Source organism: Eleutherodactylus coqui, chromosome 1, assembly GCF_035609145.1.
Source record: "Eleutherodactylus coqui strain aEleCoq1 chromosome 1, aEleCoq1.hap1, whole genome shotgun sequence".
In the NCBI taxonomy this organism is placed as follows: Eukaryota; Metazoa; Chordata; class Amphibia; order Anura; family Eleutherodactylidae; genus Eleutherodactylus; species Eleutherodactylus coqui.
The window spans coordinates 8898897-8925632 of NC_089837.1; the positions used below are offsets into that span (position 1 = coordinate 8898897).

Genomic DNA, 26736 nt, shown 5'->3' on the forward strand with positions numbered 1-26736 from the left:
ATCCTGTGTCCCGGAGTGTGTGTTTCCAGGAGCGGAGTCATACAGATAACATGGACTGTACATCTGGTGTCATTCTGTGTCCTGGAGTGTGTGTGTCCAGGAGCGGAGTCATACAGATAACTAGGACTGTAGGCCCGGTGTCATCCTGTGTTCTGGAGTGTGTGTGTCCAGGAGCAGAGTCATACAGATAACCTAGACTGTAGGCCCGGTGTCATCCTGTGTCCTGGAGTGTGTGTGTCCAGGAGCAGAGTCATACAGATAAGTAGGACTGTAGGCCCGGTGTCATCCTGTGTCCCGGAGTGTGTGTGTCCAGGAGCGGAGTCATACAGATAACATGGACTGTAGGTCTGGTGTCATTCTGTGTCCTGGAGTGTGTGTGTCCAGGAGCGGAGTCATACAGATAACCTAGACTGTAGGCCCGGTGTCATCCTGTGTCCTGGAGTGTGTGTGTCCAGGAGCAGAGTCATACAGATAAGTAGGACTGTAGGCCCGGTGTCATCCTGTGTCCCGGAGTGTGTGTGTCCAGGAGCGGAGTCATGCAGATAACTCAGCCTGTGGGCCCGGTGTCATCCTGTGTCCCGGTGTGTGTGTGTCCAGGAGCTGAATCATACAGGTAACCTAGACTGTAGGCCCGGTGTCATCCTGTGTCCCGGAGTGTGTGTTTCCAGGAGCGGAGTCATACAGATAACATGGACTGTAGGTCTGGTGTCATTCTGTGTCCTGGAGTGTGTGTGTCCAGGAGCGGAGTCATACAGATAACAAGGACTGTAGGCCCGGTGTCATCCTGTGTTCTGGAGTGTGTGTGTCCAGGAGCGGAGTCATACAGATAAGTAGGACTGTAGGCCCGGTGTCATCCTGTGTCCCGGAGTGTGTTTGTCCAGGAGCGGGGTCATGCAGATAACTCAGCTTGTGGGCCCGGTGTCATCCTGTGTCCCGGTGTGTGTGTGTCCAGGAGCTGAATCATACAGGTAACCTAGACTGTAGGCCCGGTGTCATCCTGTGTCCCGGAGTGTGTGTTTCCAGGAGCGGAGTCATGCAGATAACTCAGCCTGTGGGCCCGGTGTCATCCTGTGTCCTGGAGTGTGTGTGTCCAGGAGCAGAGTCATACAGATAACATGTACTGTAGGCCCGGTGTCATCCTGTGTCCTGGAGTGTGTGTGTCAAAGAGTGGAGTCATGCAGATAACATGGACTGTAGGCCCGGTGTCATCCTGTGTGCCAGAGTATGTGTGTCCAGGAGTGGAGTCATGCAGATAACATGTACTGTAGGCCCGGTGTCATCCTGTGTGCCGGAGTGTGTGTGTCCAGGAGCAGAGTCATACAGATAACATGGACTGTAGGCCCGGTGTCATCCTTTGTCCCGGAGTATGTGTGTCCAGGAGTGGAGTCATATGGATAACTAGGAATGTAGGCCCGGTGTTATCCTGTGTCCCAGAATGTGCGTGTCCAGGAGTGGAGTCATGCAGATAACATGGACTGTAGGCCCAGTCCCATCCTTTCTGCCAGAGTGTGTATGTCCAGGAGTGGAGTCATGCAGATAACATGGACTGTAGCCCCGGTGTCATTCTGTGTCCCGGAGTGTGTGTGTCCAGGAGTAGAGTCATACAGATAACTAGGACTGTAGGCCCGATGTCATCCTGTGTTCTCCTCCCTGACCTTACTGAATTGTTCTTTCTGCACTGCGGTGAGACGTTTGCATTGAAGAAGTAAAGTTCCAGTCACGGCCCGTTCCCATTGACTGACGTATTCAAATATAACTGCGTGTGGACTCTATTATTTTTCCTGCCGGACAACAAGCAGTGTGATAGAACGGTGGCATCAGGAGCAACAAAATGCGTGTTCAACTACTAAATGATGCATCCGCCGAACGTATCGCAAGACAATTGCTGGATATTGAGAATGCTGAGGTGAAATGAAAGCTTTGCTGTGATTGGTTGCTATATATTATACTGCTGAGGTAACATGAAAGCTGCGCTGTGATTGGTTGTTATATATTATACTGAGGTAACATGAAAGCTGTGCTGTGATTGGTTGTTATATATTATACTGCTGAGGTAAAATGAAAGCTGTGCTGTGATTGGTTGTTATATATTATACTGCTGAGGTAACATGAAAGCTGCGCTGTGATTGGTTGGTTTATATTATACTGAGGTAACATGAAAGCTGCGCTGTGATTGGTTGTTATATATTATACACCTGAGGTAACATGAAAGCTGCACTGTGATTGGTTGTTATATATTATACTGAGGTAACATGAAAGCTGCACTGTGATTGGTTGTTATATATTATACTGAGGTAACATGAAAGCTGCGCTGTGATTGGTTGTTATATATTATACTGCTGAGGTAACATGAAAGCTGTGCTGTGATTGGTTGCTATATATTATACTGCTGAGGTAACATGAAAGCTGCACTGTGATTGGTTGTTATATATTATACTGCTGAGGCAACATGAAAGCTGCGCTGTGATTGGCTGTTATATATTATACCGCTGAGGTAATATGAAAGCTGTGCTGTGATTGGTTGTTATATATTATACTGCTGAGGTAACATGAAAGCTGTGGAGTGATTGGTTGTTATATATTATACCGCTGAGGTAACATGAAAGCTGTGCTGTGATTGGTTGTTATATATTATACCGCTGAGGTAACATGAAAACTGTGCTGTGATTGGTTGTTATATATTATACCGCTGAGGTAATATGAAAGCTGTGCAGTGATTGGTTGTTATATATTATACCACTGAGGTAACATGAAAGCTGCGCTGTGATTGGTTTTTGTATATTATACTGCTGAGGTAACATGAAAGCTGTGCTGTGATTGGTTGTTATATATTATAGTGCTGAGGTAAAATTAAAGCTGCGCTGTGATTGGTTGTTATATATTATACTGCTGAGGTAAAATTAAAGCTGCACTGTGATTGGTTGCTATATATTATACAGCGGAGGAATACTGAAAGCTGCGCTGTGATTGGTTGTTGTATATTATACTGCTGAGGTAACACGAAAGCTGCGCTGTGATTGGGTGTTATATATTATACTGCTCAGGTAAAATTAAAGCTGCGCTGTGATTGGTTGTTGTATATTATACTGCTGAGGTAACATAAAAGCTGTGCTGTGATTGGTTGTTATATATTATACTGCTCAGGTAAAATTAAAGCTGCGCTGTGATTGGTTGTTGTATATTATACTGCTGAGGTAACATGAAAGCTGCACTGTGATTGGTTGTTATATATTATAGTGCTGAGGTAAAATTAAAGCTGCGCTGTGATTGGTTGTTATATATTATACTGCTGAGGTAAAATTAAAGCTGCACTGTGATTGGTTGCTATATATTATACAGCGGAGGAATACTGAAAGCTGCGCTGTGATTGGTTGTTGTATATTATACTGCTGAGGTAACACGAAAGCTGCGCTGTGATTGGGTGTTATATATTATACTGCTCAGGTAAAATTAAAGCTGCGCTGTGATTGGTTGTTGTATATTATACTGCTGAGGTAACATAAAAGCTGTGCTGTGATTGGTTGTTATATATTATACTGCTCAGGTAAAATTAAAGCTGCGCTGTGATTGGTTGTTGTATATTATACTGCTGAGGTAACATGAAAGCTGCACTGTGATTGCTTGCTATTTCTTATACTGCTCAGGTAAAATTAAAGCTGCGCTGTGATTGGTTGCTATATATTATACAGCTCAGGAATACTGAAAGCTGCCCTGTGATTGGTTGCTATTCCTTATATTGTTGAGGTAGCATGAAAACTGTGATGTGATTGGTTGTTATATATTATACTGCTCAAGTAACATGAAAGCTGCGCTGTGATTGGTTGTTATATATTATACTGCTCAAGTAACATGAAAGCTGTGCTGTGATTGGTTGTTATATATTATACTGCTCAAGTAACATGAAAGCTGTGCTGTGATTGGTTGTTATTCCTTATAGTTCTGAGGTAAAATAAAAGCTGTGCTGGGATTGGTTGCTATTTCTTATACTGCTGAGGTAACATGTAAGCTGTGCTGTGATTGGTTGCTATTTCTTATGCTGCAGAGGTAACATGAAAGCTGCGCTGTGATTGGTTGTTATAAATTATACCGCTGAGGTAACATGAAAGCTGCGCTGTGATTGGTTGTTATGTATTATACCGCTGAGGTAATATGAAAGCTGCGCGGTGATTGGTTGTTATATATTATACCGCTGAGGTAACATGAAAGCTGCGCTGTGATTGGTTGTTATATATTATACTGCTGAGGTAACATGAAAGCTGTGCTGTGATTGGTTGTTATATATTATACTGAGCTAACATGAAAGCTGCGCTGTGATTGGTTGTTATATATTATACTGCTGAGGTAACATGAAAGCTGTGCTGTGATTGGTTGTTATATATTATACTGCTGAGGTAACATGAAAGCTGCGCTGTGATTGGTTGTTATATATTATACTGAGGTAACATAAAAGCTGCGCTGTGATTGGTTGTTATATATTATACCGCTGAGGTAACATGAAAGCTGCGCTGTGATTGGGTGTTATATATTATACTGAGGTAACATGAAAGCTGTGCTGTGATTGGTTGTTATATATTATACTGCTGAAGTAACATGAAAGCTGTGCTGTGATTGGTTGTTATCTCTTATACCGCTGAGGTAACATGAAAGCTGCGCTGTGATTGGTTGTTATATATTATACTGAGGTAGCATAAAAGCTGCGCTGTTGCACTAAAAGTGGTCCAGGTTATGTGACTGCTGATGCTACAATAGACTGAGGTGCGTTACCTGACCAGGTGAACAGAGGAGGAGTCTAGAATTGAGGTAGACAGTGTATACTTCAACAGGAGAGGCAGTCCAGAGGTCAGGACACACAGAGAATGGTCAATACAACAAGCTGAGGTCAGGAGTGGAGGATGCAGGGTAGTCAGGAAGAGCCAGAAACCAGGAAATCTAGTGAGGCAGGGAGACCAAAGGCTTAGTCTCCTTCCTAAGGAGAAAGAGGTCTGATATAACCAAAGGTACTCCGGGGTTGGAGAGGGAAATACAGGACGTGTGCCAGCCCTATAATATTGCGGGCATGTACACGGCAGAGCGAGACAGAGCGCTGACCAGAGGATGCCAGACAGACGGCACACAAGGGCAGGTGAGCAAACATGGCTGCAGTGACTGATAACACGCTTATTACATCACATGTATTCTCTTCTAGGCTCAGTGGTGGTTATGAAGCATTAAAAGGTGGCAGTACCATAGAAGCCATGGAGGACTTCACTGGGGGCGTCTCTGAAACTTATGAAAACAAAACTGCACCCAAAAACTACTTTGACATCATGGAGAAGGCTCTGAAAAGGGGATCGATGCTGAGCTGCTCCATTAATGTAAGGACCGTGTAATAACTAAAGCGTTGTGTGTGTGAAGCTTGGAGCCAGTCCTCATATATAAGATCACCTGGGCCCTGGGACAATCGAGTCTCTGTGGGCCCTTTGCAATGTGCCACGACACACGTAGCAGAGAGAAGCTAGCCGTGTGCTCTGCTGTTGTTTTAACCCTTTAGTTAATACGGTATAAAAATAACATGTTGCTTTATTGCGCGGGTCATTACATTCTAGCTATACCAATATGTTAGTATCATGGAAATAGTGCTTTGATATACAGTACTTAGTATACCATAGCATTACTTGCATCCTGTACAGCACCGTAACACAAATACAGCACCAGAACCAAGCTCAGTACATAGATACAATACCTGAGTATGATCACAATATAAGCACAACGTAACATAGGCACACTGGCAGATTTTGATGCGGATCCCTGCAGATCCAGACGCCTGGCTTTGTTTTTCTACACATCACCCCACCCATAGTGCTCCCGGTAGTAATGATGCCACCCATGGTGCCCCGCACAGTAGAAGCGTCCACCTTTCTGTGCTCCCTGTAAGCCCACACAAGGCTTAGCAGTACTGCTGTCAGCAGCATGGCTAAGGGCTACGAGGGCACCTTACCCCAGGGTAATCACCTGGCAGTACTGTTGTAGGCGGTAGAGCTACAGCTGTTGAGGAGGCCATGCCCAAGTGCAGCGGGCCTCATAATGGTGGCCAGGGAGCCAAGTGGGTGAACAGCTGACAATAGATATGGGAGCCTTGTAACAGATGCGGCCCGACTAGCTTTGAAGTGGGGTGAGCATCATGCTAAGGTCTGGCCATTGATTTCTGGGAACTTCGCCAATTGGTTCCGGTTTGTAGATAAAGTGCGGTCTCCAACACAAACTTTTTCTTCCAAGAACAAAGCCTGCGTCTGTGTCTTACTTCTCCAGGCCCGTGGAAATAGACCTGAAGGCCGGGGGTATTTGGAAAGAGCCAGAGGGAAGGCATAGCGGACTCCCTACGTTGAAGCATCCTATAGTTACCAGGCGGGAGCCACACAAGAGGAACTCAACTCTAAATGCCAAAGGCAAAAAATCCCCACAGGTAATATCCCCGAAAATACAATCTGAAGACTTTTATTCAAAAAGACAACTTCGAATAATATCCAAAATAAGGGCGCCCACCCACTGGCGTTTGCGATTTTCGTGCGTGAAAAACGCAGCGTTTTCAGCGCGTTTTTCGTGGCGTTTTCGCGGCTTTTTCCGTTAATTTACATTGACATTCATGGGTGCATTAAGAGAAAAATAAGGACACATATGCAACTGACAGTTCCTATGTTAAAAATTGCAACGGACTGAAAAAAAAAAACGCCAGTGGACAGGAACACATTCAATTCTAATTGCTCTTGAGAAAAAACGCAAAACGCAAAGGAAAAAAAATCGCCAGTGGGTGGGCGCCCTAAAGGGGCAAATGGTGGTAGCAAACGAGATGTGACTAGTAGTCATCGGTTAGTATCATGTGTGTGCAGATACACGCTATAACATGGGCCTGGGTGGCCAACAAGCCTATGTAGAGATTAGTAAATCAGCACCACCAAAACCCTATTAAAACCTAACCTATACCCCCCCCCCCCCTCCCGGGATTTTTAGCCTTTGGCAATTAGAGTTGTGTTTGTATGACCCGAAGTATTCCTAGGGCAATTTCATAATATACACAAGAGGACATAGAAGAACGAGCTCTGGCCTGGTAGCCAAACTGCGGGTCACAGGACACAGATACCCAAAATAAAAGGACCACTGAGAGCGGCAAGATTGTCCATCGGGCCACTGATGCCACTGATACCACTGATGCCACTGATACCACTGATACCACTGATGCCACTGATGCCCCTGATGCCCCTGATGCCCCTGATGCCACTGATGCCCCTGATGCCCCTGATACCACTGTGCTGAATCTGTGCTGAATCTGTGTCTAGCTGCATGTCATACAATGTCTGATATTTGTAGATTACAAGTTCTGCCGAAACGGAAGCTAAGACCCCCCAAGGACTTGTAAAGGGTCACGCTTACTCCATAACCGGACTGGATACGGTAAGGAGCCATGTTTATCTCCTTTTGTTTTGCAATATCCTCATTTACATGATACAACTTGAGTCATTTATGTTTCCAGCTATAAGACCTTCACTGACAGATTGCAGGTAGCGTGATAATAACGTGAGACGGTCGCCAGATAATTGTCTCTTGTGCTGAAAGAAATCAGAAATCGTAGTCCAGGACAGTAGCTCCCATGATGGGAGGAGGACCTCGGCAGGGAGGCGCCCCAGTTGTGGGTGAAATGATCCCAGCGGACTTCTCTGGAAGCACCAGTTTCTGGTTAGGTAACAGATGTTGAGGGATTCGCTTGGGATCGGCTTCGCTGGGGTCAAAGGACATGGATTTATTTCATAAAAAACAGAGTCAGCAGCCAAGAATAGGCTGTAAACTGACACCTGGCAGCTCTATGAATAAGGGGGTAAGCTAACAAAAATAAACAATGCTTTGTATATCCCCCACTACAAGCTCGGGGGCTTCTCCCTGCCAGCTACAAAAATACACTTAGCAACCTTCCTCACAGATCATGTGTTTTAGACTCACACAGAGCCGCTTTCTGTGTCCCCTGGCAGAGCCGCTTTCTGTGTCCCCTGGCAGAGCCGCTTTCTGTGTCCCCTGGCAGAGCCGCTTTTTTGTGTCCCCTGGCAGAGCCGCTTTCTATGTCCCCCGGCAGAGCCGCTTTCTGTGTTCCCTGGCAGAGCCGCTTTCTGTGTCCCCTGGCAGAGCAGCTCAGTGTTCTTCTGGTTGCTCTAATACATCCACCCGCTGGATTAATTACATAGTAAGTGAAGCACTTCCCGCTACTCCCCATATGATGGACTCCAAGGGGAAATATATCTCCCTTCTGTAAACACTCTTACCTACTTGTCACGCAGGATTGATTCTTTTTGTGCTTATTTTATTGTTATACAAGGTTCAAAAGACAAATCAAGGCATATTAATCAATAATTCATGTGTTTTAGCCTCACACAGAGCCGCTTTCTGTGTCCCCTTGGCAGAGCCGCTTTCTCTGTCCCCTTGGCAGAGCCGCTTTCTCTGTCCCCTCTGCAGAGCCGCTTTCTCTGTCCCCTCTGCAGAGCCGCTTTCTCTGTCCCCTTGGCAGAGCCGCTTTCTCTGTCCCCTTGGCAGAGCCACTTTCTGTATCCCCTTGGCAGAGCCGCTTTCTGTGTCCGGTGGCAGAGCCGCTTTCTGTGTCCCCTTGGCAGAGCCGCTTTCTGTGTCCCCTAGCAGAGCCGCTTTCTGTGGCCTCTGGCAGAGCCGCTTTCTGTGTCCTCTGGCAGAGCCGTTTTCTGTGTCCCCTGGCAGAGCCGCTTTCTGTGTCCCCTAGCAGGGCCGCTTTCTGTGTCCCCTTGACAGAGCCGCTTTCTGTGTCCCCTGGCAGAGCCGCTTTCTGTGTCCCCTGGCAGAGCCGCTTTCTGTGTCCCCTGGCAGAGCCGCTTTCTGTGTCCCCTGGCAGAGCCGCTTTCTGTGTCCCCTAGCAGGGCCACTTTCTGTGTCCCTTGGCAGAGCAGCTTTCTGTGTCCCCTGGCAGAGCAGCTTTCTGTGTCCCCTGGCAGAACCGCTCAGTGTTCTCCTGGTTGCTCTAATACATCCACCCGCTGGATTAATTGCATAGCAAGTGAAGCACTCCCCGCTACTCCCCGTATGATGGACTCCAAGGGGAAATATATCTCCCTTCTGTAACCACTCTTACCTACTTGTCACACAGGATTGATTCTTTTTGTGCTTATTTTATTGTTATACAAGGTTCAAAAGACAAATCAAGGCATATTAATCAATAATTCAATTTTAGCATAAACTTCAACTAAATGTCGTAGCTCTATGTTCTGACTGGTGAGGCTGGTAGAAAAATATTGAGAAGTCCCGGTCTGGGGCGTACAAATAAACCAGAACTACTCCCTGTGTCACTTGTAGAAGCTGACGAATCCCCTATCGCTGACAGCTTTGTACTAGATGTTGATTGTATCTGTAGAACTACCACTGATTCTACATGATTATTGTTAATAAGTAAATCCCACCTAACGTTTCAGGGGACGCTTCTGAATAAGCTGGTGGGAGCAACCAAGAGGAATACCACTACTTTGGGGCATTATTACTTGTATCCTGCACTTCCAACCAGTTTTCCCCTCTGCATGCTTTATATTAGAAGTTCCGTTCTCTCAGCACTTGTGGGAGGAGCCTATTATGCCATCTTCTGTACACTGTGAACTGCAGATCCTGCCCTTTCTCTGTAACACACAGAGACAAACTATCATCACGAAGAACAGCGTACAGCAGTACTAAGCAGTGCAGAGGTGAATGAATAGCATTCCGTAACTCACAATAGGTTCTAGCAGCATGTCTGTATGAGACTCTGCCTCTCTCCTCCCCCTGTTCTCTGCTGTCAGACTTCAATGCTTAGGATGGCTCATTTCTCTTCTACACTTTCTGTTCTGAGTTTCACTGCTTCATATAACATCCCTTAACAACAGGCAGTGGACAGCAAGTCAAAAGGAAGGGGATTCCTAGTGGCCAGTATTTTAGATTTAGCATTTTTAGCACAAAAATGTCATTTTAAGTAAACCGATTGAGTTGTGCTTGTGCTGGTATCACACTGCCTATCATATGGACACAAGTCGGGTAAAAGTTAGTGTCCGTTTAGGCATAGAAAATATTACCAATGCTTGCTTACGCAATTATGCAAATGAGTGATGGAATAATAATGCCTCCACTGCTGATGGGCTATTAATACTGTATAACTAGACAATCCCTTTAAGAAACATTTATTAAAGGGCACTACACATATGAAAACTCTACCTCTGCTAAACATTTTATGGTTTTACCCATATAGGTGAAATATAGAGGACAAATGGTACAGCTCATCAGAGTGAGGAACCCCTGGGGGCAGGTGGAGTGGAACGGACCATGGAGTGACAAGTAAGTGTGACGCAGACCCTTGTCCATCTATGGGGATTATCTGATAAACTTAACATTTTGGGGAAACGGGTAAAATTAAAAAGTCATGCGTGAAACTTTGCTCTGGGCAGCCGCACTTAAAACACCCCTAATTGTGAAAGGGTTAACTTGTAAGGTGATTCCGCACATACCTGACATTGGAGAGTTTACCTGTCATCACTCTCTTCCAGCTCCTCTGAATGGAACTCTATTGACCAAGCAGAGAGGAAACGCCTCTGCCAAACATCGCTGGACGACGGCGAGTTCTGGTAAAGTTCTGTGTATCGATCCCTCTATATACGTTTAATGTGCAGCGCTGGGCCTCGTAGGTTTCAGATAACATTATACGCTCATTGTCAGTAAGATCACCCCCCCCCCCCCAGACGGAGTGTATATACATATACACACACTCATTCTCAGTAACATCCCACCTAGAAGGAGTGTGTATATATATATATATATATATATATATATATATATATATATATATATATACTAATTGCCAATAACATCCCCCCTAGAGGGAGTGTGATATATACACACACACACTCATTCATTGTCAGTAACATCCCCCCTAGAAGAGGCTCTAATACCCTGTTGTACCGCCTCTTGCTTGGATACAAGATGTGATACAGTAGAAAAAATGGCAACAGCGGGCAAAATAAATGTTACTATGAGAGGTATACAGAGCTGTAATCAGTACTCCAACCACATTACATAATGCAAGGTTCTTGGTATATAATCTGATCAAATTCCATTGGCCCATCTACCAACGTCCAGGTGACCAAGCTTGGATACAAGATGTGTCCGCCTCTAGCTTGGATACAAGATGTGATACGGGTGGCATGGAGCTCTAATACCCTGTTGTACCGCCTCTAGCTTGGATACAAGATGGGTTACAAGACCCCCTAACAGTCTGGTCAGACGCTACTCTCTACTTGTGGTCTGTAGGGGGCGTCCTGAGCCCGGTCACCTTGTGTGCTCTTACACATCCACTGCTCCCAACACCTCCTAACTGTCTGGTCAGACGCTCCTCTCTACTGATAGTCTGTAGGGGGCGTCCTGAGCCTGGTCACCTTGTGTGTCCCCATCCACTGATCCCAGCACCCCCTAACAGTCCGGTCAGACGCTCCTCTCTACTGATAGTCTGTAGGGGGCGTCCTGAGCCCGGTCACCTTGTGTGCCCTCATCCACTGATCCCAACACCTACTAACAGTGTGGTCAGACGCTCCTCTCTACTGATAGTCAGTAGGGGGCGTCCTGAGGCCGATCACCTTGTGTGCTCTTACACATCCACTGCTCCCAACACCTCCTAACTGTCTGGTCAGATGCTCCTCTCTACTGGTGATCTGTAGGGGGCGTCCTGAGCCCGGTCACCTTGTGTGTCCCCATCCACTGGCCCCAACACCTCCTAACAGTCTGGTCAGACGCTCCTCTCTACTGGTGGTCTGTAGGGGGCGTCCTTAGCCCAGTCACCTTGTGTGTCCCCATCCACTGGCCCCAACACCTCCTAACAGTCTGGTCAGATGCTCCTCTCTACTGGTGGTCTGTAGGGGGCGTCCTGAGCCCGGTCACCTTGTGTGTCCCCATCCACTGGCCCCAACACCTCCTAACTGTCTGGTCAGACGCTCCTCCCTACTGGTGGTCTGTAGGGGGCGTCCTGAGCCCGGTCACCTTGTGTGTCCCCATCCACTGGCCCCAACACCTCCTAACAATCTGGTCAGACGCTCCTCCCTACTGGTGGTCTGTAGGGGGCGTCCTTAGCCCAGTCACCTTGTGTGTCCCCATCCACTGGCCCCAACACCTCCTAACAGTCTGGTCACAACAGCCCAGGTGGGGGAAGAAGTCAGCCATGTTTTTCTAACTCTGGACAACCCCTTTAAAAAGGTATTCCCACCTTTTTAGTATATAATTAGGGATTCAACCTCAGGCATCCACATCGATACAGAGAATGAAGAGGCCACTGCATCCCCTTCACAACGGTCTCAGAGAATGGCCAGATACTTACTGATACAAGAGGGCAGATAGCTGCATCCCCTCAACATGTAGTCGGCTAAACTACCAAATGAGGGAGCCAGTTACACCTACGCTGGGCACCGATGAGACCGCCACTCACACAGCCTCTTATATAGAGGGGGGTAGCTGCTTGGTGTATACGCCTGCATAGAGTAGATACAAAGTGCCAGACCTTCTGATACATGTAGTCCACATGCAGACTAGCAACCTCTTAAGGATGCCATAATAGTTCGGCGGGCTGCCCTGCACCTCAAAAAGTGGACCACATTGGTACTGCCACCCTGGGCCCCCGGCATTTAAAAGCTGCACTGCATGTGAATAATACGTAATAAATCCGATGTATTAGTTGAATTTTGGTTAAAAAACCTTAGCTCACAAGCCAATCGTCAAGGCTCCTCGCGTCTTGTGAGTCCCTACACTAATATAAATGTATCACAGAAGGGAAAATATAGAATCAAACAATCACAACGGTGCTACCAGGCGGCACAGGGAACCAATTCACTTGGATAAAGCTGTTCTGCAGTTTCCTTTATTCTCAGCATTATTGGGGGTCTCATTAGGGGCTTCATAAATTTGGCATTCAGCCTGAACCTCATACCTTTCAATGTACGGAGTGTCTCAAATTTGTGGAAACAACCATATAGAATGAACAGTTTGGCAGACAGTGATGCAATTGTGCATACAAGCTGCGGGGAAAGGAAGAAACCCTATAAACCACGTCACCAATCAGATGACCATTTTGAATGCCGCCATCTTGGATTCAACTCTAATGTTTCCAGCGGTGAGGTCGGTGTGTGATATATCAGACTGAAGGAGAACGTCACCAGATAACAAGGAGGTGATTTGTTTTAACATAACTATTCATTCTCATGTTAAGACAGCGATGTATCTTCATTCCAGGCGGTATGGATGATGGCGTGTCTCAGGCACAACATGTGGAGACCACCCTTATGTCAGGTGAATGACGTCCACACGTCATTATCGCATATTTTAATCTTTTGGTCATTCAGATTTTGGTTTATCAGCGACAGAACCCGTTTCTCAGTTTTTGGGAAGAGGTCTGTCCGCTGCGGTGCGGGTGATGGGAGGTCCGGTTGGGCGGCATTGATTGAAATCTGTAGCGATGACACATGTGCTCCGCTCACCTGACATAAGGAAGATAAACTGCTGTCCCAGCTCCACCGCTGCCACCACTGGCACCGCCAGCACTATTGGGATCCATTTCCCTGCAGTCCCAGAAGTGATGTCCCACCCAGCTTGACTGAAGGGGTTCACCCCGAAACATTTATCCCATGCTGGTTTCTAATAGAAGAGAAGTCGGATATTACGTCCTACCGTTCCACTCTTCCTTCTGGGAGTCGCGCCTACACACCAGTTTTTCTTCCTTGATATAGTCACACATCTGTCGTGCCCATCTTTGGTGGCAGCGCCCCCACAATTCATCCTTTCTATACAACCCCGTCTAAGACTTTTTGATGCCCAGACATTGATCTCTAAGCGGATCCTTGATACCATTGGGTTTGCTTCACCCCTCTCCTATCCCACATAAGGATGGTCTCTACACGTTGCTCCTGAGATGACGCCATCCGTGATGCTGCCTGGAATGAAGATAAATCACCGTGTTAACATGAAAACAAAAACTTATGTTAAAATGAAGCACCCCTGTTATCTGGTGACGTTATCCACCAGTCTGATATATCACATATATGTATCTCATATATCACACACCGACCTTCCCGCTGGAAATATTAGAGTTAAATCCAAGATGGCGGCATTCAAAAGGGCCTTCATGTTGGTGACTTGACCGAACAAATGTCCTCCTCCCCCTACAGCTTGTATGCAAATTGCATCACCATCTGCCAACCATTGTCATTGTATATGAGTGTTTCCACACTATTGAGACCCCTTGTCTTTATCTCATAAACAGCCATAAAGTACAATGATAACCGTCCCAGTATATCCGCGCTGGCAGAGACCACAACTACCCATAAACCAGCAGTGGCCCTCCCACCCTCTTAGCCTAAATACCACACGCCATGACTTCTGTTGTTGGATGGGGGTTATACTTCAACCATTGAAACCATTAGAGATCACACCAGCCTATCCCAGGATCTGAAGCCATAGGCCGACCACAGGACCCCCAGTCAGCGGGTCTGCCTTCATCTCCACAATTACCAACCACCGCCCCCGCGGAGTCTCTGCACTCCTACACAGAGCTCCGCCCCCGTCCACAGAAACACAACCTGCTTCAATCCTCTGGCAGGACCACCGAAATCCCTGACTATGCCCTAGGATACCAACAGTCATGAGAAAATCTAAGTACACCCTTTGTGAATTCTATGGTTTTATGTAACCGGACATTATAGAAAAATATCTGGTACTTAGAAGGTCTTAGATTGGGCAACTACAACCTACAAACACAATGAACACCACATGGCAAATACATTGTGTCAATATTTAATAAAAACTAGGAGTTTTCACTCCCTCTCACAACGCAAGATAGCCTATGGCTTAAATGTATGGCTTAAATGGAAGGGTTGCCAGGAGATCAAGAACATGGCATCACGGCTAAGGTTGGCAAAGTTGCATCTGAACAAACCACAAGACATCCGAAGTAATGTCCTTTTGGACATACAAGACCAAAATGGAGATGTTGGGCCATAATCCCCATGTATTTGTGAAAACTATTCGCAGCATACCAGCACTAACACCTCATACCAACTGTCAAGCACGGTGGTGGAGGAGTGATGAGTCGGCCTTGTTTAGCAGCCACAGGCTCGGGCACCTTGCAGACACTAAGTTGACCATGAACTCTTCCATATATCAAAGTATTCTAGAGTTAAATGCGAGGTCATCTATCCAAAAGCTAAAGCTTGGCCCAAACTGGGTCATGCACCAGGACAATGATCACAAGCACGCTGGCAAACCAACATCAGAATGTCTGATAAAGAAAAGCATCGGGGTGTTGAAATGGCCCCCTCACAGTGTAGACTTCAACCCAATGGAAATGCTATGTCCGGACCTTAAAGGGGGTTTCCCATTACTTAAAATGACCCCACAGACACTCTGTACTTTTTGGTTACTGCTAGAGATGAGCGAACGTACTCGTCCGAGCTTGATATTCATGCGAATATTAGGGTGTTCGGGATGCTCGTTACTCGTAACGAGTACCACGCGGTGTTCCGGTTACTTTCAGTTTCCTCTCTGAGACGTTAGCGCGCTTTTCTGGCCAATTGAAAGACAGGGAAGGCATTACAACTTCCCCCTGTGACGTTCAAGCCCTATACCACCCCCCTGCAGTGAGTGGCTGGGGCGATCAGATGTCACCCGAGTATAAAAATCGGCCCCTCCCGCGGCTCGGCTCAGATGCCTTGTGAGTTAGCTGAGGGACAGTGGTATCGTGCTGGAGCTGCTGTAGGGAGAGCGTTAGGAGTTAGTGTAGGCTTCAAGAACCCCAACGGCCCTTCTCAGGGCCACATCTAATAGTGTGCAGTACTGTGTAATTTTTTTTCAAAATTGGATCTGCAAGACCATTGCGCCCTGCAGTAATACTACAGGGACAGAAGTGGTGGTTAGGCAGGGAGAGTGTTAGCAGTGAGTGTAGGCTTCAAGAACCCCAATGATCCTTTCTAGGGCCACATCTATCCGTGTGCAGTACTGTCCAGGCTGCTGTTAGCAGTGTTGCATATTTTTTTTTCTTTCTCAAAACCGGTTGTGCAGACCATTGCACCCGGCATTAATACTACAGGGATAGAATTGTGTAGGCAGGGCCAGAAGACATACATTATTCATTGAATAGACGCAGTGTGGCTTTTCCTTTGAAAAACAAGGGAAAAAATTCTATTTCGCCTGCCTCTGACAGTCCTCAGGGCTCTGGGTACGTGTGTGCTGCGTGCAGAACGTTAAAAAAAAAATCAGACGCAGCCAGCTACGTTTTACTGCAGGCTTGCGCCAATTTTTTTCCTGCATGGGAAATCCCTGATCTGCTGTAGCGAATAACTTTGCATCACTGCAGTTCTCTGACACATTTGCAGGGCCACAACACAGTTATTAAACTTAGTATTCATTGAATACACGCAGTGTGGCTTGTCCTTTGAAAAACAAGGGAAAAAATTCTATTTTGGCTGCAGGCTTGCGCCAATTTCTTTCCTGGCTTGGAAATCACTGGTAATACAGCATGCTGAGGGGTAGGGGTAGGCCTAGAGGATGTGGACGCGGCCGAGGACGCGTAGGCCCAAGTGAGGGTGTGGGCACAGGCCGAGCTCCTGATCCAGGTGTGTCGCAGCCGACTGCTGCGCGATTAGGAGAGAGGCACGTTTCTGGCGTCCCCACATTCATCGCCCAATTAATGGGTCCACGCGGGAGACCTTTATTAGAAAATGAGCAGTGTGAGCAGGTCCTGTCGTGGATGGCAGAAAGTGCTTCGAGCAAGCTATCATCCACCCAGAGGTCTGCGCCGTCCAGTGCTGCCAATCCGAATCCTCTGTCTGCTGCTCCTCCTTCCTCCCAGCCTCCTCACTCCACTACAATGACACATGCTCAGGTGCGGGAAGACTCCCAGGAACTGTTCTCGGGCCCCTGCTCAGATTGGGCAGCAGTGGTTCCTCTCCCACCAGAGGAGTTTATCGTCACTGATGCACAACCATTGGAAAGTTCCCGGAGTCCGGGGGATGAGGCTGGGGACTTCCGGCAACTGTCTCAAGACCTTTCAGTGGGTGAGGAGGATGATGATGATGAGACACAGTTGTCTTGCAGTGAGGTAGTAGTAAGGGCAGTAAGTCCGAGGGAGGAGCGCACAGAGGATTCGGAGGAAGAGCAGCAGGACGATGAGGTGACTGACCCCACCTGGTGTGCAACGCCTACTCAGGACAGGTCTTCAGAGGGGCAGGCAAGGGCAGCAGCAGGGCAGGTTGCAAGAGGCAGTGCGGTGGCCAGGGGTGGAGGCAGGGCCAGACCGAATAATCCACCAACTGTTTCACAAAGCGCACCCTCGCGCCATGCCACCCTGCAGAGGCCGAGGTGCTCTAAGGTCTGGCAGTTTTTCACAGAGACGCCAGACGACCGACGAACAGTGGTGTGCAACCTTTTTCGCGCCAAGATCAGCCGGGGAGCCACCACCAACAGCCTCACCACCACCAGCATGCGCAGACATATGATGGCCAAGCACCCCACAAGGTGGGACGAAGGCCGTTCACCGCCTCCGGTTTGCACCGCTGCCTCTCCCCCTGTGCCCCAACCTGCCACTGAGATCCAACCCCCCTCTCAGGACACAGGCACTACCGTCTCCTGGCCTGCACCCACACCCTCACCTCCGCTGTCCTCGGCCCCATCCACCAATGTCTCGCACCGCACAGTCCAGCCGTCGCTAGCGCAAGTGTTGGAGCGCAAGCGCAAGTACGCCGCCACGCACCCGCACGCTCAATCGTTAACCGTCCACATAGCCAAATTTATCAGCCTTGAGATGCTGCCGTATAGGGTTGTGGAAACGGAGGCTTTCAAAGCTATGATGGCGGCGGCGGCCCCGCGCTACTCAGTTCCCAGTCGCCACTACTTTTCCCGATGTGCCGTCCCAGCCCTGCACGACCACGTCTCCCGCAACATTGTACGCGCCCTCACCAATGCGGTTAGTGGCAAGGTCCACTTAACTACGGACACGTGGACAAGCACAGGCGGGCAGGGCCACTACATCTCCCTGGGAGGCTGGGACAGAGTCAGAGCCTGGGACCACTCACGTCCTACCCACCCCCAGAATTGCGGGCCCCGGCTCGGTGGTGGTATGTTCGGCGGTGTATGCTTCCTCCACTAAAGCACCCTCCTCCTCCTCCTCCTCAACCTCTGTCTCGCAATCTAGATGTGTCAGCAGCAGCAGGACGTCGCCAGCAGTCGGTGTCGCGCGGCGTGGCAGCACAGCGGTGGGCAAGCGTCAGCAGGCCGTGCTGAAACTACTCAGCTTAGGAGATAGGAGGCACACGGCCCACGAACTGCTGCAGGGTCTGACAGAGCAGACCGACCGTTGGCTTGCGCCGCTGAGCCTCCAACCGGGCATGGTCGTGTGTGACAACGGCCGTAACCTGGTGGCGGCTCTGCAGCTCGGCAGCCTCACGCACGTGCCATGCCTGGCCCACGTCTTTAATTTGGTGGTTCAGCGCTTTCTGAAAAGCTACCCACGCTTGTCAGACCTGCTCGTAAAGGTGCGCCGGCTCTGCGCACATTTCCGCAAGTCCCACACGGACGCTGCCACCCTGCGCACCCTGCAACATCGGTTTAATCTGCCAGTGCACCGACTGCTGTGCGACGTGCCCACACGGTGGAACTCTACGCTCCACATGTTGGCCAGGCTCTATGAACAGCGTAGAGCTATAGTGGAATACCAACTCCAACATGGGCGGCGCAGTGGGAGTCAGCCTCCTCAATTCTTTTCAGAAGAGTGGGCCTGGTTGGCAAACATCTGCCAGGTCCTTCGAAACTTTGAGCAGTCTACCCAGGTGGTGAGCGGCGATGCTGCAATCATTAGCGTCACCATTCCTCTGCTATGCATCTTGAGAAGTTCCCTGCAAACCATAAAGGCAGCCGCTTTGCGCTCGGAAACAGAGCCGGGGGAAGACAGTATGTCGCTGGATAGTCAGAGCACCCTCCTGTCTATATCTCAGCGCGTTCAGGAGGAGGAGGAGGAGCATGAGGAGGATGAGGAGGAGGGGGAAGAGACAGCTTGGCCCACTGCTGACGGTACCCATGCTGCTTGCCTGTCATCATTTCAGCGTGTATGGCCTGAGGAGGAGGAGGAGGAGGAGGAGGAGGATCCTGAAAGTGATCTTCCTAGTGCGGACAGCCATGTGTTGCATACAGGTACCCTGGCACACATGGCTGACTTCATGTTAGGATGCCTTTCTCGTGACCCTCGCGTTACACGCATTCTGGCCACAACGGATTACTGGGTGTACACACTGCTCGACCCACGCTATAAGGAGAACCTTCCCACTCTCATTCCCGAAGAGGAAAGGGGTTCGAGAGTGTTGCTATACCACAGGACCCTGGCGGACAAGCTGATGGTAAAATTCCCATCCGACAGCGCTAGTGGCAGAAGGCGCAGTTCCGCGGGCCAGGTAGCAGGGGAGGTGCGTAGATCGGGCAGCATGTACAGCCCAGGCAGTGCAACAGTCTTTAAGGGCCTGGACAGCTTTATGGCTCCCCAGCAAGACTGTGTCACCGCTCCCCAGTCAAGGCTGAGTCGGCGGGAGCACTGTAAAAGGATGGTGAGGGAGTACGTAGCCGATCGCACGACCGTCCTCCGTGACGCCTCTGCCCCCTACAACTACTGGGTGTCGAAGCTGGACACGTGGCCTGAACTAGCGCTGTATGCCCTGGAGGTGCTTGCTTGTCCTGCGGCTAGCGTCTTGTCAGAGAGGGTGTTTAGTGCGGCTGGGGGAATCATCACAGATAAGCGTACCCGCCTGTCAACCGACAGTGCCGACAGGCTAACACTCATCAAGATGAACAAAGGCTGGATTTCCCCAGACTTCTCTTCTCCACCAGCGGACAGCAGCGATACGTAAGCAATACGTAGGCTGCACCCGCGGATGGAAGCTACGTTCTCTCTCACCATCCAAAACGGGGACATTTCTGCTTCATCAATCTGTGTCTAATATTCCTCCTCCTCCTCCTGCTCCTTCTCCTGAAACCTCACGTAATCACGCTGAACGGGCAATTTTTCTTAGGGCCACAAGGCTCACTCATATAATTTTTCTAAAAAATTTTTATACGTTTCAATGCTCTTAAAAGCGTTGGAACTTTAACTTGAACCAATTTTTCGTTAAACTGGGCTGCCTCCAGGCCTAGTTACCACTTAAGCCACATTAACCAAAGCGATTAATGGGTTTCACCTGCCATCTTGGTTGGGCATGGCCAATTTTTACTGAGGTACATTAGTACTGTTGGTACACCAATTTTTTTGGGCCCTCACCTACAGTGTAATCATAGCAATTTGTATGTTCTTCGCCTGCACTCATGGTACAGAAGTGTGTGTGGGGTTGGCCTACACTTTAGCTACATAAATGTAACTTGGGCCTTGGCTATACTGCAGCTACTGAAATGGAACTAAGACTGCGCTCCCACTATACTGCTGCTTCGGAATTGTTCCTGGGGCCTGTGTAGGCTGCTACTATTACCTAAATGGAACTTAGACTATGCTCCTCCTATACTGCTGCTTCGGAATTGTTACCGGGGCCTGTCTTGAGTGCTACTATTACTGAAATGGAACTAATACTGTGCTCCCCCTATAATGCTGCTAGTGATATGTTAGTGGGGCCTGTCCTAATGCTACGGCTGAAATGTTACGAATTCTGGGCTCTGCCTATACCGCTGCTAATGGTATGTCTCTGGGGTGTGGAAACAGAGGCTTCCCAAAGACATGATGGCGGCGAGGCCATTTCCCTCCAACGCGGTTACTGTTAAGGTGCATATAACCACGGACACGTGGAGAGGACACGTAGTGCCTCAAAAACATCCCCCTCCTCCTCCAACAATGAAAACATTCTTGGCAAATGCCTTTGCATTGGTTCGTCTGGTGGCAGTCCAAGAATTTCACCTTTACCGACACTACAAGAGAGCCCCCCCCACCATCCCCCTGCCACGGCCCACTTAATCCTGGCCACATTCCGAAAACCAACAAAATACAACCGTGGTACTAGGTCCGCAGTCACCACCACATTACCACCAACGCGGTTACTGTTAAGGTACATATTACCAGTCTGACTGGGGCATACAGACACCTTGACAGAATGAATAGTGTGTGGCACATAGGTTCCTCATTGCTATGCCCACATGTGCAGCTCCTGATGGAGGTGGCACAGGATTGGATTTCTCATTGCTTCTGTACAGCATTGTGGGCTATCGCCCCACCACTTTTAAAGAGGGTCGCTGCCTAGCCGTGCCAACCCTCTGCAGTGTGTGCCTGCTCTTCCTGTGGCAGACGCACTTATAAATAGACATGAGGGTGGCGTGGCATGAGGGCAGCTGAAGGCTGGGCAGGGACAGTTTGGTGTGCGCTGTGGACACTGGGTCGTGGGGGGGGGGGGTTTGGCAGCATGTAACCCAGGAGAAGTGGCAGCGGAGTGTCATGCAGGCAGTGATTGTGCTTTGTTGGAGGTAGTGTGGTGCTTAGCTAAGGTATGCCATGCTAATGAGGGCTTTTCAGAAGTAAAAGTTGTTGGGAGGGGGGGGGGGGGGCCCACTCTTGCCGGTATTGTGGCTTAATAGTGGGACCTGTGAACTTGAGATGCAGCCCAACATGTAGCCCCTCGCCTGCCCTATCCGTTTCTGTGTCATTCCCATCACTTTCTTGAATTGCCCAGATTTTCACACAAGGAAACCTTAGCGAGCATCGGTGAAATACAAAAATGCTCGGGTCGCCCATTGACTTCAATGGGGTTCGTTACTCGAAACGAACCCTCGAGCATCGCGATAAATTCGTCCCGAGTAACGAGCACCCGAGCATTTTGGTGCTCGCTCATCTCTAGTTACTGCTGACAAGGGCATGTGACTGCTGCAGCCAATCACTGGCCTCAGCAGTAACCTTCTATTGGCAGTGATTGGTTGCAGCAAGTGACATCCTCATCAGCAGCAACCAGGAAGTACAGAGTGGCTGTGCAGTCACTTTAAGTAATGGGAAAACCCCTTTAAGAGAGCGTTGCAGAAACAAATGCCCACAATAAACTGAGGCAAGATTGTGAAGAAGAAGAGTGGGCTTAAATCCCTCCAGAATGGGGTGAGAGACGGATAAATCATACAGAAAGCCGTTAGTCTTGTAAAGGTGGTTCTACCAGCTATTGACTCATGGGTTGTACTAAATATTTCACACACCGCTTCTGCATGTTGCCCTAGTGCTTGCTAAGTAACTAATGGCCTGCTGTATTTTGCCGTGGGGTCTTGTCCATTGGAGGTTGTTTTTACCTAAAGTACCAGATATTGTGTAATTATAAAACCTTCGAATCCAAAGAGGGTGTATTTAGTTTTTGTCATGACTGCACTTGTTTCATAAATCCCAAGCTGCCCAGTCTGTATTCTGCCCTCTGCATCGCCCAGAACATATCATAGTGTCCTGACCCAAGTATCAGGGGGACGGGCATCTTTAGGCTCTGAGCAGCCATGGATGGACCACCCAAGCAAATCGCAGCTGAGAATTAGCCAAACCCTCCCTACTGGCCCCAACAGCTGCCCAAACACAGAAGTGGGTCCCGAACTCCAGGCTTTGGACCAACCACTTACAAATCGTGTTTAACCCTTTAGTAACTGACCTAGTGACCAGGCTTTTTTCTTTCATCTTTACGAGTTACATTGCAAGAGCCTTAAGGGTTTTGTGGACCAAGTTGTAAATTCTAATGTTACGGCTTTGGGTTTGTACACTTTGACTTTGTATTTCTGTTTTTTTGGAGAGGGTGACAATAGACTGAAATTCTGCCATTGTTCTTTTTTGTTTTTTTTACGGGGCTCAGCTTATGGCATAAATGAAATGTCCCTTCTGTTCTGAGGGTCAATACAGTTATGGCAGTACCAAATGTATAGTCCTCTTTATGTGGTTCCATGTTTTTATGTGGTTCCATGTTTCTGCCATTCTTGTATTTGCATCGCTACATTCCAGGATCCTTGACATTTTTGCTTCCCCACCAGGTACTATTTTGTAACTGCAACCTTTTGATTGTTTTTTATTACATTTTTTTTACAAAACCCAGCAATCTTGGCATATATTTCCTTATGACGCTTACCATGTAATATTAATAATAGGCCAGATTTATTCTTTGGGTCAGTATGATTATGGAAATACCAGATTTATATTGTGGTATTTTTTATTACTTTGGCACAAAATATAACAATTGGGGGGGGGGGGGGGGACTTATCGGGTGGGAAAACAGACATAATATTTGTATAATGCGGGTTGTTATGAATGTGACAATATCTGACATGTTTTAGTTTATCTTTTCTATGATAAAGAGAGTTTGTAGGGAGAAAGAATTTTGTTTTCTTTGCTCTTTTTTAAAAAAAAAACTTTATTTAACTTTTTTAAATCTTTTTTTTGACACATAATTTTTATCCCTGTGGGAAGCTGCAATCATTGGATGGCTGGCATAGTTCACTGCATTACTTCTGTAGTGCAATGTACTGTGCCTATACTGTCAGCCTGCTGGACTCTGCAGAGGCAGCTTGTCTGGCAGATCTGGAGACCTTGATCAGTCCTCCGGCTGTCATGGGAACCCATTAGCATCCCGCGATCACATGGCGATGGCGACAGGGGAGCTCCCTCCACCTCTCACCCACTTAGATGCTGCTTTTAATCGTGGCATGTAAAGCGTTAAATGATTAGAAACCGAGGTTTCTCTGCTCCCGGCTATTAGTGCAGGATCTCGGCTATTATCTGGCACCCAACCTCTGCCCGACACGGTATTCCCATGACTCTCTAAGGTTAAACCTGCTGTAAAAATGCGGCGGTCTAGCTTAAGGCCCCTTAGTGACCGCTGCGAAACCATCTACCCTAATGGAAGCTTACTTTTGCCATATACTTTCTGAGGAGCCCCTAAGGAGGAGTCAGGCGGCACCTCCACTTCTGTCATATCAAACTCCTGTCTTAAGATATATCTCCAGATTGGCTTCCCGTGTTGTATGCTAATTAGCAGTGGACTGTCGGATTGGCTGTTCACCTCTGCAGGTGGACCGGGCTCTCCCTCTGCCTTTCCCTCTCCCTCTTCCTCTTCCACTAAAAGCGCACCCTTTTTTGCCGATTGACATGTCCAGCTCTGGCCACTGAAGACATCATGCATTGCGTATACGGTGCACCGCTACATGCGCTCTGACTACCTCTTGGGCAGGAATGACATCACGTACATGCGACATCCCCAGTGTGGTGCAGGCGCGCATCTTTTGTGGAATGCACGGTGTCTCCAGTGACCAAAGCTGGAGACGTCAATTAGCAAAGACGGGGGTCTTTTCGGTGGAAGAGGAAGGAGTGAGCCAAGGTGGACTGCCCATCAGATGGTCCATCGCCGTGGGAAGCCCTTTGGGAGTCTGTGGCCGTCCATCAGCATGGGACTAAAATTGGGTCTAGTATGATAGAATTCAGAGACCAGAAGCCTCTCCGACTCTCCTCTGGACTAAGGATTCACTCATGCTTCTTCATGCTAATGAATCCCGCTGTGTCTCTGCTCTTTTCTGTAGATATGTATATATATATATGTATGTATTTGTCTCTTCAGATATATTTTGGTAATTACCCGATGAAGGAACCATTAGGCCTCCTTTACACGTCACGATTATCATTGGATCAAACGTCTTGTACGCTAATTGTGCGTTGTGAATAAATCGCTGATCGGATCTTCATGTGACCGTAAGATTCAGGCAGGTAGCAGTCACACTGCAGTGATATGTCTGCCTTGTGGATCTGTGCAGGAGTTTGGGAGAATCCTGCATTCTATCAGTGGTAGCACTACTTATAGTAGTCCTGAATATTCATGAGCTGCAGGCTAGCTCCACCCACCCTGCCCTCCAGCCAATGATTGACTGCCGTCTGCCTATTATTGTGCATAGTGAGAGAGCTGCCAATCATTGGCTGGAGAGCAGGTGGGTGTGGCCAGCTTGCAGCTCATGAATATGCAGGACTACTTCTGTGTCTGGCTGCTACTAAGAAAATGCAAGTTTCTCCAAAACTCCTGCTCAGATCCACAGCAGACATATCGCTGCAATCAGTGTGACAGGCGCCACCTTACGGGGCTCTCAGTGGGGGCTGTGAACATGGTGACAGGGTCTCTTCAAGTAGCCTTGGAAGCTTAAACTGTTATCATCATCATTTTATTTACTAGCCATTAAAAGTGCGGCCTATGGAAAAAAAATGACGAAAAACCCACACATAGCGCATGCTACAGAAAAAACCACTGACCCAAAAACACTAGAAAAATGCCACAAATTAAGTTACTTTACAATATTTAGTTATAGATTTTAAGGTAACTTCTGGCTGCAGATTTTTTAACAAAAAAGCCATCCAAAGCGCGTCCATATGCTGTGTGAATAGAGCCCACCGGTGCCGAAATAAGACCGGGAAGAAAAAGGACTGCATGCAGCGCTGAGAGGACACGGACCTGCCCACGGTGTAGTGAATGGGTCGGTCCGGCGCTGTGCGGTTCTGTCCGGCCAGGGGATTCCCCTTTCCTGCCCCCTGAATGGAGCCGCAGATGTGAACGCCCCCTTACGGATTGCTGGGCATGGCTCAGAATGTGGAATGTTTCCCTTTGTACAAACACATCGGTCTTCTAACACTTTCACTTTTATGTAGGATGAACTTTGAAGACTTCAAGAAATATTTTGACAAAGTTGAGATTTGTAACCTGACGCCCGATGCCTTAGACGATGAGTCCGAACACAGATGGGAGGTGACGGTCCATCAAGGAAGCTGGGTCCGGGGCTCCACCGCCGGCGGCTGCCGCAACTTTCTAGGTATTCCAACATTGACATTTTGGGTCCGTGGCAGGAAACCCCCCAGATCTCATCCCATGATTAGGAAGAACGGGTTGTCATCAGTCGGGGTTTGGGCCAGAAGCTGATACCCAGCCTGTCGGGGCGAAGTGCAGAAGTCTTGAAAGGACAACACTGTAAGGGCTCTCACACCAAAAACACAAGTTGCGTTTTTAACATTAGAAAGTCCCATTGACAATCGCGTTAAAAAAACGCAGCATTAAAAAAAGGCAAGTGTGTGGGGGCCCTAAGGCCAAGGTCAGACCAGCGTGGTTTTTTGTGCGCCTATGTGCGCGAAAAAAAAAGTGCTGCTTGCATAAGCGGAAAACGCATGAACAGTCAAAGTTTCAAATGCGCAGCGCATAAAACTTTAAGCGTTCACTGGAGCAGCTGCTCTACTAAGGAGTTAATAGTGGGACATTTAAAATAAGGGGACCAGATCCCACTGTCAAAGCGGGACAGAGGGGTGTGGTCAGGGGCGGGGCTTATCACAACATATGATTTTACCTCCGTCGTTATTAAATGCACAGGGCCGTTACAAAAAAGACAGGGAGCAAATTGCACAGCATGTCCGCATCCAAAAAACAGTCAAAATCCGTGCCATTAGTGCGAGTTTGGACAGGAAATTAGCCCCATACCCACAAGTGATGTCATACTCTGCGGCGCTCCCCCTCACCTCCTCCGTAGGCCTTTCGCTGTCAGTGCTCCTCGACTTCTGGTTCCCAGCAGCTTGTGGTGGCCTCACCAGACCAGCATCACCTGACCAGGTCACTGGGAACTGGAAGCCGGGGAGCGCTGACTGCAGGAAGACTACGGAGGAGGTGAGGGGGAGCGCCGCATAGTATAACATCAGCTGCGGGTGCA

The 26736-nt window shown here is 48.3% G+C and overlaps 1 protein-coding gene across 1 annotated transcript in view; it reads left to right on the forward strand.

The window, feature by feature from the left end:
- CAPN9 (calpain 9) overlaps positions 1-26736 on the forward strand; it is a 116737-nt gene that overhangs the window by 44301 nt on the left and 45700 nt on the right. The window contains exons 5-9 of the mRNA XM_066594363.1: positions 5186-5354; positions 7345-7428; positions 10259-10344; positions 10554-10631; positions 25694-25854. Coding sequence (XP_066450460.1) covers positions 5186-5354; positions 7345-7428; positions 10259-10344; positions 10554-10631; positions 25694-25854 — 578 coding nt within the window. The remainder of the gene's footprint in view (positions 1-5185; positions 5355-7344; positions 7429-10258; positions 10345-10553; positions 10632-25693; positions 25855-26736) is intronic.